Source organism: Lissotriton helveticus, chromosome 5_1 (assembly GCF_964261635.1).
Source record: "Lissotriton helveticus chromosome 5_1, aLisHel1.1, whole genome shotgun sequence".
In the NCBI taxonomy this organism is placed as follows: Eukaryota; Metazoa; Chordata; class Amphibia; order Caudata; family Salamandridae; genus Lissotriton; species Lissotriton helveticus.
In genome coordinates this window covers 1419540727-1419552810 of record NC_136065.1, presented here as the reverse complement: position 1 = coordinate 1419552810, position 12084 = coordinate 1419540727, and the positions used below count along the sequence as shown (strand labels likewise).

Sequence of the window (12084 nt, the reverse complement as noted above, 5' to 3'; positions counted from 1 at the left end):
ATGGGAGGAAAGGATTTCTCCACAATGAAAACCATTTCTACATGGAGAACAAAAATATATTCTCAGGCAAATGGGTTAGGAGGAATAGGGAGAGCCCTGTATCACCTGACCCTAAACGAGGGTCTAATTGATCTAACTGTAGACCAGGAATCAACATACTTACTGGTCTACTCTTAGAGGTTTTTTTTACCTCCCACAAAGTATATAAATTATTCAAACCTTTGGATTTTGCCCTTAATTATTAGAGAGAACAGTTCCAAGTAATGACAAAAGCAACTTGTAGTAGCTGGATTCAGACGACCAGATTTCTTTTCTATATACAGCAATATTAAATATACATTTGTGACTCTTTCTATGCACATGTAAAGGGATATTGGAAGGAATCCTAATTCCATGCTTTTAGTTTCTTAATTGTGTGCTTTGGCTATGAACAGACTGTGCAGATAGAAGCGAACATTAGGGACTATAATTTCCAATTTATATCAGACTTTGGCACCTTGTTTCACTTGGTTGTATTTCCATGTAATCAATTTATCTTTTACTCAGTGTTTTCTGATTGGGTAATAAGATAAATAATTGTCCTTGCTGACGTTTGCTTATAGGATGTTTTAAACGGATTTTAGGTCCTATTCCCTTTATCCAGATCTGAAGAGTATCATGTTCAGTGCAACAATATGTATATGTGTTATTTATGACTTTTGTGTGTGTATGTTATGCCCTACCTATACACTCTCTATAATATTCAAAACGGCCAGATTTAGATTAGGGTATATCCTCAAATAGGTCCCGATGAATACCGATAACCTGGCTGGGCAAAATGGCAGACAATTGTCAACCACCTTCTAATAAAGGCTTTTGGGGATTATTGCTTCCTATAAGTCCGCCTTTGTGTTGCTAGGGGCCCCCAAAAGCACTTTCTTACAGCCATTCCATGTCAGAAAGGCTGACATGGAAAGGCTGTCAGAAAGCCAAATCATATTCCCGACTGTAGAGGAGAGACTGGCTCCGCTGTCATTATGGGATTGTGGTTTTTCTGATGCTCCGACAGGCTCAAGGAGCCCGTCGCAGGGCCGGCCTTAGGCATGTGCAAGATGTGCACCTGCACAGGGCCACCAAACCCCTGGGGCCACCACGCCAATATATATCCTTAATATAATAATCCTCTGAGGATGGATACATATTTGCGTGGCAGCCCCTGGCAGGGATTTGGCGGCCTCCTGCTCTGTTCCACTTCCAAACACCCTGACCCCCCCCTCTTCACTGGCCTCCGCGCCTCTTCCGGGGCCTCCTCTTCCGGGGCCCCCTACCTATGCTCCCTGCCCAGGGCCTCCATGAACCTAGAGTCGCCCCTGCCCGTCGGAACAGCAGCAGACGGTCCCTCTGCCCAATGCCCTTGCACGCCACATTGTAATGCGCCGGGCATACGGCAGGGGCAGATGTCATGTGGACCGCAACTGGCAGTCGGTCGGTTGCGGTTCACTCAACACCGTAATCAGCCCCTAAATTATTTACAGAAGGAATTCCCCTAGGTACTTTGTACAGAACATTACACCCGTAGGTCTAGTAAGTTATATTACCTACCATCTGAAATTATCATTGCACAGGTTCACACATTTCAATGATTTTATTATCTGAAAGCCGTGGACAATGTATAAACTGTACAACAAAGAACACTGAATCATGCGAAAAGCAGTGGAAAAATAAAGAGAAAAACAACAAATTGTGACATATGTTTTTTCACAAGTGCTTTTTACAGTTCCAATTTTGCCTTCATGCCCAGTTTGTAAATAATCTGGTAACCATCATCCCAAGCGTAGATCTGCTTCTCCCGTGGATTATATTTCATACTAGAGTGGGACCCATATCTTTTTGGAAAATATACCAAGGGGGCATCGTCAGTAGAAATGGTGCCACTGACATCAAACACACATTGCACCCGTGAACGGCTGGGGAGCTTTGTATTGTAGACCACATAGATTGTGCCACAAATAACGAAGGCACTTTCTGCATTCTCTATGGGGCATGGGGTATCCCACATTTGCTCGATGCCTAGAGATTTGGAGTCCATTTTAGCCAGGCAGATGTTATTCACATTTTCTTTAGTGGCATAAATAGCCCACATGCCTTCTTCATCAGCTGCAATGTCAATGTAGTTAAATGGGGACAAACCATAGACTGGAACCTGATGCTCCACTGGAAACACTGCACTGTCGACAACTGTTTTGTTGGCTAAGTCAAATTTGATGACCTGGAATTCATCTTGGTGTCTGATGAAGTAAAGGTTCCCACCGTAAACCACATGTCCTGTACCAACCCAAGGAAAGGGTAGCTTAATCCTTGAAGCTTTACGAGTGGAGGAAGACAAGGTAAACTCTCTCATTCTTGGGAATACATAGACAGTGTCATTGCTGGTTCCATCAAACACATAAATCTTTTCCGAAGTGCCCATCAGGTCTTTGGTCCAGATGCCTGAAGTGCTTCCATACCTTTTTAGGATTTTCATTGCATTGATTTGGGACATTGACTCACTGCAATCTGGAACAGAGGGAAAAAATAAATATAATTTAAAGCATTTGATTGGATGTATATTTGAAATGCTAAAGCACATCTTCTCATCGTAGCTTCTTGAGAGTAGCAGAGAGGGAAGTGTGGGGGCTTTACTCAGATTGGCAGTGTTTCATCTCTGTGTAGATGTATTAGAAACTTAACTTCTATCCATGAATGATCCATGCACTATGACAAAATTACATTAATGTCTTTATTTATATATTTACTAACAATATATGTATAGTGCGGACCTAGCCACTAGGGCAAAGGCGTGTTCCAAACGAAACTAGCAAATGTAATACAACTTTCTGAATGACATTTAGAATACATTGGGTGGTGGTGCGCAATTGAAGTATGAAGCTTCACTTAAATAGAAATAAAGGATGTAACTTTTGAGAGAAGCATACTACATAGAGTACGGGAGTGAAGTTAATCTTTAAAGTAGGTATTAATTAGGTGTAAAACTGTGACTTTCAGATTAACTTAAATGGGTTCTATTTACTGATAGACCCCACAGTTTGCAGTGCAAAAGGCCAGGACCTATGCCGATAGTCTACAGTGCAGAGCCAGAGACTACTGCTGCTTCAGGCCAGGCTCCTGGAGTGTCCTATGCACCACTGTGAGCTGTGTGCTGCTGGTTCAGTAGCACGGAAGCTGATGCGGAGACTGGCCACAGGCTAGGCCTTGTGCCTGGAGCATACTGTTTTCATTATATCCAGATAATACATTAAATTAAACGTTCACTAATGTCACATTGGCGTAAAACTGTAGATCAGTCCACTATAGATTCTGTTATTCTCAATGGCAATTCATGGCACTTAGGTCCCCTTAACTATTACTCTCTAGGATTGCAACTTATACCACGTCCTGCTGCAAGGTTTTTGCTAGGCAATCCTTAACAATCATCTCCCTCTTCCCACCTGGTAGCACTGCCTTGAAGTGCACACGCATTCCGTGGGTAAGGCACTTTGTACATGCTGTTGAACTCTCCACAAGAAGGGTCCTGTTCAGCCATCAGCATATGGTATATTGTACTCCTATGGCCCTCTTTACCTGTATGGTGAGGTAGTGCCCCGGGAGGGAGATAGCAGTCTGCCATACTTTGAGTAGCATGGTGTGTCTGGGATTGCTGAATCCGACAACATCATTATCTGGTGTGAATCTACCCCCAGTAAAACTACAGGTTCTCTGGGCCTGGCTGAGGGCACAGATACAGCCTGGCCTCTGTCTACTTTCACTACACAATTGCATTAGGTCTAGCCTCTCTAGAAGCAACAGATTCTGCCATATTGCTAGGTATGAGTCCCACCCGCAAAGACAGGGTCTCACTCTGAAGCTTAGTGTGGACATTGCCACAGACAGGAGTGAACTGGATGATGAAGCATACAATACAAGTATGGGTGAGAGGTCAACACCCTAAAAAGAACCTGTTTTTGAGCAGGGAAGATGCATCAAACTATCACTACAGGTTCGAGTTTCAGAAATGTCACAATGACAAGGTCCGAACTAGTCCTGAAGTGCACAATGGTCTACTGTATTTCTAGATGGTATTTGCTTTGACAACACAATCTGCGTCCAACATTCTCTATTACTTCTTAAGTGTTGACAATATCAGCATAGTAATTCCGATGACTGTATTTAGGTATTGAGGCCTGAATTTAGGAGATTGTTGCCTCCCGTATACCCACACCTAAGGACCACAGAGAGCTCTGCGCTCTTCCACAGCTCATCTTTACAAGGGTTCAACTATGCAGAAGATGCATATTCGCGGCTGATATATTTCTTTTTTCAAATTCTTTAAAAATACTTTATTCATCATTATTAGAGCCTGCCAGTCAACAAATTAAATTCAATGTAAATATTTTGCACTTACATCCATTCTCCAAAGTTCCCCTTACCGCCCCCTAAAGCACAATAGGATCAAATACTTAGAGTTCATTAAACAATCCATCTATAGTCGTATATAACGTTCTCTGGAGTTTACATCATTGTTCCTCAGGTGTGCATATGTCTTTAGAGCGTGACCTAGATTTCTATCAAATATTCTTCGAGGTCACAACCTTTTTCTAAATCAAAAATGTAGTTTTTAGTTTGTGGCATCATCTTTTTACCCCAACACAGTGCAAACCTATAATGTATCACAAGTGCAATGTAAACAAATCTTCTCCTGGTCTTCAGAAGTTAAGAAGTAGTCCGAGACACTATTACCATTGGATCCCTTGGGATTTCCTTCTCGAGACATTTTTCAGTTGTGCAGATCCCTATGTCATAAACACCTGTATGCCAGGTGCTGTGTACTAGAACTGTAAGCTACAGAGGCCTGTATGCTAGATCTATTAAATCAGCCCCCCCAAACGTACACCAAACACATTAAGGAAGTTTATGCTTGCAGTTAAAAGTATTCTTAATAATGTGTAGAGTAGATGTTGCAGCATCAGTATGGAAAATACACCAGTTTTTATGAATGAAATTGTGAATTTAAATAATTGTAAGATAGATTGTATCTCTTTTAGGTGGATATTTAATATATTTGAAGTAGTTTATTGGTTTGATAAAGTTGTTAACTGGAGCTGTTTTTAAACCGATGATATGTATGATGCTTGGATGTTCATCCTCGTTTAAAGACCAATGGTCTGAATAAACAATCCTTTGACTGAACATCGCCCACTGATACCTGTCGTCCTAGTACTTTGAACGTGTAATTAAATGGGATGCAGTTGGCCTGGCGTCACAGATATTTCATTTGTTGTCTTTGAGCGGTGCATTCACCATCTCCCACCTCCTTCCTGCCAGAGTCGTAAGCAGACTCCTAAAGTACAGAGCAATATTCATCAGAATCACTTAATCTACCACCGTTTGTAAATTCATCTGTAAGAAATGGGAAGGAACAGCAAAGGCCGCTCCTAGAAGTATATTCCTCCAGTCACATGCTTCTCATGCAGCATTCAGGCCAAAGTCTCAGTAGCAAGAACTAATAAGCTGCGGAGGCAGGGGAAACCCTGGCTGGTACACCATGCCAGGCTGACAGGCTCACACATATTGCTGTTGATGACCACGATTGGCACTGGACCTGTATACAACAGGATCTCCATTAATAGACGCGGATCATCAATGTCCATCATTTAAGACGTTTCATCAGAAAAGGTCACTTGCGGGGTCAAATACCTTCATTAAGTCCGACCAGGACTGTCTTCGCATCTGTGTGAATCTGATGTGAAGTACAGAACACTCTTCTTAGTTTATTTTATGTGGACCACCTGGTACTCATCCTGGCTGTTCTGAGAGTATGGAAAGTGACATCACAGGTAGCAGGTGATCTGCAATTATGCTTGCCAGATATTACAATAAACATTGTTAAGAAATAGGGGTCTATATGACCCACACTCATCAGCCAGTTTCCTTGGATTCAGTAATAGCTGTATCAGTTATTCTTTCGTGTTCCTGTGGAATCTGCCATTTACCTCATAAATCTTTAGTAGTTGCAGGGCCAGTCGTTTCTTATTGGCTTTATGAAAATCAACAGTCAGCCCATCCAAGTCCAGAGCCTTAAAACCAGCACATCCCTCAATGTCATTTTATATCCTGCCTAAAGACAGGTGTGCACACAAATCATGGTAGATCTGATCCAGGTATTCTTGAGTCCTCTATGGTTGCCATCCCCTACACTGCATAGAAGGCCATGTAATATTCTGTGAACTCTGCATTGATAACCCTCTCTCTAGTCACCATTGCATTCTCTCTGTTCCTGATGGCTAGGTTTGTAGTATGGTCACATGTCTCTGTAGGCAGCCCTGCCAGTGTTGTACCTGGGCTTTCCCGTACCTAACTTCTCTTTCCGCTAACGCCTTGAACCTAGCCGCATCTTGATTTCTGGCAGGAGTCCTTCAGCTCCTGCACTCTCGGGCCCTTTTAATTTTTTTAAGCTTTACTTCTGGCTGTGTAAACCAGAGCCTCAGAGCCCAGAGTGCTCCATCTTCCTTGGTGATGCATATGTTCCTAATAAAACTTTTGAAGGAATGAATGAATAAAATTACATTTGTAAAGCGCTACTGCTACCCATAGGGTGTTCAGGTAGTGGCCCATTCCTACGTAGCAACAGAGGTAATAGAACCCCTTTAAGGCATTTGAAACAACCAAGATTTAATCTTTTTCTTCACATTGTAGTTAAAAGTGTTATGAATTGTCAGAGGAAGGGAGCGTCAAAGTTTAGCTGATAGGAATGAAAAAGATCTGCCACCTTGGCTGCTTAGGCTGATCTTAGGGTCACCAATTGTTGAAGATCAGAGGACCTGAAGTGATGAGTTGGAAGATAGTGCAAACATTTCTTTCTGATGTAAATTTGGCCTTGTTGCGTACTCTTCTGTGGGTAAAGCAGAGGAAAAAATGGTGTGTTTGTGAATGAGAAGTCAATGCAGAGCTTCAATACGTGCCCTGATGTAGCATCTTCTAGGGGTGTTGATGAAGCGAGATTAAGAAATAAATTTTATTTCAACTCGTGAAGTCACACTTCCATAAATTAATTAATTATACTAACAATTTGTGGTGTGTGAGTATTAATACAGCCTAGTTTAAAGTTGCATATACAAAAGACACGCGGGAAAACTAACATGTGTGCTCATAAATGTGCATTATGTTGCATTCTCATGTATGTGGAAATGAATAAATTAATCTTGTCTATTGTTGTGTCATAACTAATAGCATCTGTTTTTAAATAATGGCATGTGCTTATTTTGCTTTCCTTGTCTATGTGATGTCACTCTATTCTCTATAGGTGCATAAAGAAACCTGCTGGATTAGATGAAGAATGGTAGATATAAAATGCTGCTTTATTTGTGCTTCTGCTAGGTAATTTAGATTAATGGGTTAATCATTAGCAATAATGGGTGACAACAGAACAAACTATATTTCTTGCATTAATTATTCTTTTTGTTTGTTTATATAATAGTTTTACAAATGAAGCTTAGAGATGGCTGCAGAAAAATAGTACACTTTTAAAAGTGGCGCAGAAAAATGACGCTTTCTGAAAAGAGGCCTAATGATGAAAATGGCTCAAGAGAAAATAATTCTGAAAGGATGGAAAAAGCCTCTGAGCTTTTATTTTGAAAGGTTTTGGAATGAACTGCTAAAAGATGATTCTGTGGAGAAATTTGCTAACGTGCCACGGGAGCTTAGAACGGACAAGCTCAAGGTTGAAAGGAAGAGACGTGACAAAAATTGCATTGCTTGAATTTTCTTCGATACAAATTGTAGCAGCCTGAGGAAATGCTGCCAAGACTTCTACATGAACAATGAACTGGTGAATTTGCCCGGGCATGTGAGAAGGAGGTGTCACAGTTTACTGTGGCACGAGGTGGCTCAGCCAATGGAGAACTAGAATTTTTCTGCTGGAGTGTGAAAAATAGTTAGCTCAGCTTATTTTAGGGTATAAGAATGGGTTCAGAGAACAGATAGTTGGCTTACGCTCGAGAATTCTGGAGGACGTGATATGCTGATGGACTATACACGTGAGGAAAGGAGTTATTATTAATTATTTTATTTCTAGGTGATGAGGGTAGAGACAGAGAGATAGTTAGGATTTTGGAAATGCTTAATTTTACATATTTCTGCTAATGAATAATAATTCTTGATTTATGCTCTTTTTATTAATTCTAAATAAACCTCTCTTTATGACATTTTCTAATGCTTGTTTAATAAAATTCCAAAACCTGAGTTTTCCTAGATGTGTTTAAATAAACTTTCTAAAATGACAAGCTGGTCTTGATTATTGTAGATAGTTTAAACAACATATTTAGATCTTATCGCCTCATGATTCAGTCGCTCTATTGTTGATATGGGCCTAGTGTTGTAGTGTAAGTTTGGTGGTAGTAGATAGTGTCATTTGTGCAATATTTTGGTGAGAGCGCTGGATCAATTATCTGGCAGCAATCGGATGGTTTTATGTTGTTTTTGACATACATGTTACATGTTTGACACATATATGTTGGTATATTCATACGATTAAATTTTAACATATGTTGAGTTAGTCAGTTTGTTTAATGTAGAGATTTTTCAAGCAGTGTGAAATTTCTCAGATTAGCCATGGCTAGAGATGTGTAATGCTGTGATCAGGACGCTGATATGTGAGCAGGTTACACAAGTACATTTGTTCTACTTCTGAGGTGATATCGCCGTGTATCATCAGTGTTGTCGCCGTGCAACACATGTTAGGGCTAGGTGTGAATGTTGTATAGTGAGGATTATCTAAGAAATTTGAGCAGCATGAGAATAGGGACAATGAGCCTGCTGTAAAACTCACTGTGATAAGAGTATTAGTTATATTCAAGCTTGAGTGAGTGGTAAGATAATGCCGGTGCATGATTATCTATAAACAGGTGAGAGTCCTGTAGGGGTACATGTTTTATATCTATAAACAGGTGAGAGTCCTGTACGGATAACGTCTTTACTTTACTAACGGTGCATGATATCTATAAACAGGTGAGAGTCCTGTACGGATTTCATGTGTGTTTGAATAGGGAAACTTTCTGTTTGAAAGTGCGTGATTGTTTTGTAAGGTATGTTCAAGTTGAACTTTGAAATGTCACTTGGTTGTGCATTCTAAGGGAGATGAGTTCATATTTTACTTGTTAGAAGGGTAGAGTAAAAGGATTACTGTACTGGCAAATGCATATTCTATGGGAATAGCGTAGTCTATTCCGAGAATGAGAATACTTGAATGCATGTAAAACTATCCTAATTAGAGAGAAGAGAGCAGACGAGTCTGTTTTATGTATTTACTAAATTGTACCAAAAGTAAGGTACTTAGGAAAGTTCAGGATAAAGTCTGTACCATTCTAAGACTTTTTAAGATGTTGTGCAGTGTTTAAATACACTAAAAGGCATTGCACGCTATTTAAATCAGTTGAAAAGTGCCCCGATCGAAAATTGTAAGGGAGGGGCTGATTTTGGAGTGAGATCGTGTGGGAGAGAGCCTGAAACCGCAGCAGCTGCATGCGTCAGAGTTGCTGCGCTCTGATTGAGTAAGGCATCCGGAGCGTCATAGTAAAGCTAAACTCCGATTGGTTAAAAAGCCTAAAGCCTCACAACAAAGAAGTGAGAGCATTATATTAATCTAGGTGGTCTTGCAATGATTGATTGTGCCAACACAATTATCAAAATTGTTCATAAATTGGAGTGTCCCCTTTTTTAGAATTGTTAATTGAAAACAAATACACAAGTAAATAATGCCAGTATCATAGTAAAATAAATTATTCCCGTTTTAAAATTGTGCCCGATTTGGTTCTTTCATTCGTTTTAAACACTTTGTAAGGGAGAGGGCCAAAATTAGGAACAAGAGCGTGTGGAGAGAACTTAAAACAGAAGCAGCTGTCTGCGTTAGAGCCACTGTGTTTTGATAGGCTGAAAATTCCAGTTTGTTCTCTCATTAACTAGAGTGTTCGGCGAATGACAGCAAGATAAACAAACATTGTAATTGACTAAAACGATTTGTAATTTTAACTTAGCTATATACTTTAATATCCCTGATATAGTTTTATTTTTTTCTAAAATCGCGCTATTGTAAATTAAATTTTTGTGAGGGAGGGGCCGTTTACCGATTGAGGAGCGAAGGGGAGAGCTGCCAGCTGCAGCGGCTGTCTACGTCAGCCGCCGCGCTCCCATTGGTGCAAACACCGATCCGTCATTGGCAGGGCCGCGCTCTGATTGGGCGAGGCTCCGTGAGCTGAGCTCTGATTGGGTGCGTCATTATAGAATGGTTTTCTGATTGGTTAGAGCTGTCTCCAGCTGATGAAAAAGTGACGACTTATGAGCATTCACCCTGCTTGCCGAGTAAATGATAATAAATAAAAATTGCCATTTTAAATTTCCTTCCTGCTGAGTTATTTTAATTTGTCATTCACTGTTGATGTGTGACAGGCGTTGCGTGTATTTGTTCAGGAGGAGCTGAACGCGAAGGGAAAAGATAATGACAAAAACGGAGTTGTGAACGAAGGAGCCGCCTTTCTATTGGCTCAGGTCCCGACTTGTCATAGAAGAGCTGCGCACCCATTGGATGAAAAAGCGCAGTGTCACAGCAGAGCTGCGCTGTGATTGATTGTGACTCCCATAATGGTCACAACAAGATTATGCTGTAAATAGCTTGGTGTGCGTGTTACAAATGACTGCTTACAGCTGCGTTTATTAAAGCTAAATTTGTTTAAAGACGGCTGGTTGTTAAAGTAATGACAACTGATGCGCATTGACATTACTTGCTGAGTAGTTTTCAATAAATAAATAGTACCATTTTAAATTTCTTTCCTCGCCGCGCTATTGTTTTGGGGTCACAACTGATGTGTGACAAGCGCGTGAGAAAGAGAGAGACTATATTAGCAGCAGCAAATCTTACCGCTAAAGCCTCGCTGAGTTTGGCTGAGTATCACGAAAAGCTGCTTTCCAATTGGTTGAGCTAGTGATGTCACAGTAAAGATGTGCTGTGATTGGTTGAGCTTGGCGAAGGCAGCGCTCTGATTGGCTGGAGCATTTTGCAGCCGCAGTGCTCTGATTGGCCTAGGGATTTGTGAAGCTGTAATTGGTTGAGGCGTTGTTTACTTTTTGCCGAGAGTATTGGAGCTTTAATTTCTCTAATGCTAGTGCCCAGAACTTCGTTTTAAAATACATGTCCCTCATTTATAATGATAAGACTGAGCATTAAAGACTGCGATTGTCTCAGTTTCTGACGTTACGCTTGCGTTTTATCGTTGACAGTGCAGACCGAAACAGAGTTACTGAAGCATTTGTTCTTGTTTGCTGATTTATGATTAATGACTGTTTTTATGAACTAAGTGTGGAAAGCGCCTGATAGAGAATGAGCATAAGAACATAGTATCTGATAAAATTAAAGTCCTGAGGCAACAACTTTACTGTCCTTTCCTGGAATCCTCTATCAGTGTGGGAACAGGACAGTGTTTGGTTCAATGAGATAGGTGTTGAAAGAGGTCCTGTCAGTGAAGTGAAAATTAATAAAACAACTTAAAAGCTGTGTGGATTTAAAATCAAATTGATAGATGAGAATAGCTGGTAAATACTTTAGTGTAAAGAAAAAAAAATGTTCATATTGAGTAATAATAGGCTCTGTTTAGAAGCTTAGTGTGTTTTCCAAGATAAACTTTAGTTCTGTGCTCGCTATTCTTTGTCTATAACACTATCTACTAGACATTAGAGATAATTAAAAGGGATACTTCTATCTAATTTACAAGAATCATATTAAAAGTCATAGCTGTAATTTTTAAAGCTGATTATCAGAGGGGGAGAGCAAGGGTTGTGGAACAAAATTAATTAAAAAACATTACCTAGCATTTTATTAATTGGTGTATTAATTACTGATGTGACTATTGTATTTTACAAGGCTGCATAAAATTTATTGGCAGCAGAGTAAGAACTATCAATTACTAAATTAGACAGAGTGTATTAGGGAGGTTACCTGTGTTTTAGGGAGATTACCTATGTTTAAGGTGATTGCGCACGCAGAATAATAATTAAAAAATTTTTTTTCAATTCTGTCCT

The 12084-nt window shown here is 40.2% G+C and overlaps 1 protein-coding gene across 1 annotated transcript in view; it reads right to left on the bottom strand.

Moving 5' to 3' along the window:
- Positions 1 to 1609: 1609 nt before the first annotated feature.
- Positions 1610 to 12084, bottom strand: part of OLFML3 (olfactomedin like 3) — a 155680-nt gene continuing 145205 nt past the window's right edge. Inside the window, exon 3 of the mRNA XM_078644395.1 lies at positions 1610 to 2535. Within this exon, the coding sequence (XP_078500521.1) occupies positions 1751 to 2535 (785 nt within the window). The 3' untranslated portion in view covers positions 1610 to 1750. The remainder of the gene's footprint in view (positions 2536 to 12084) is intronic.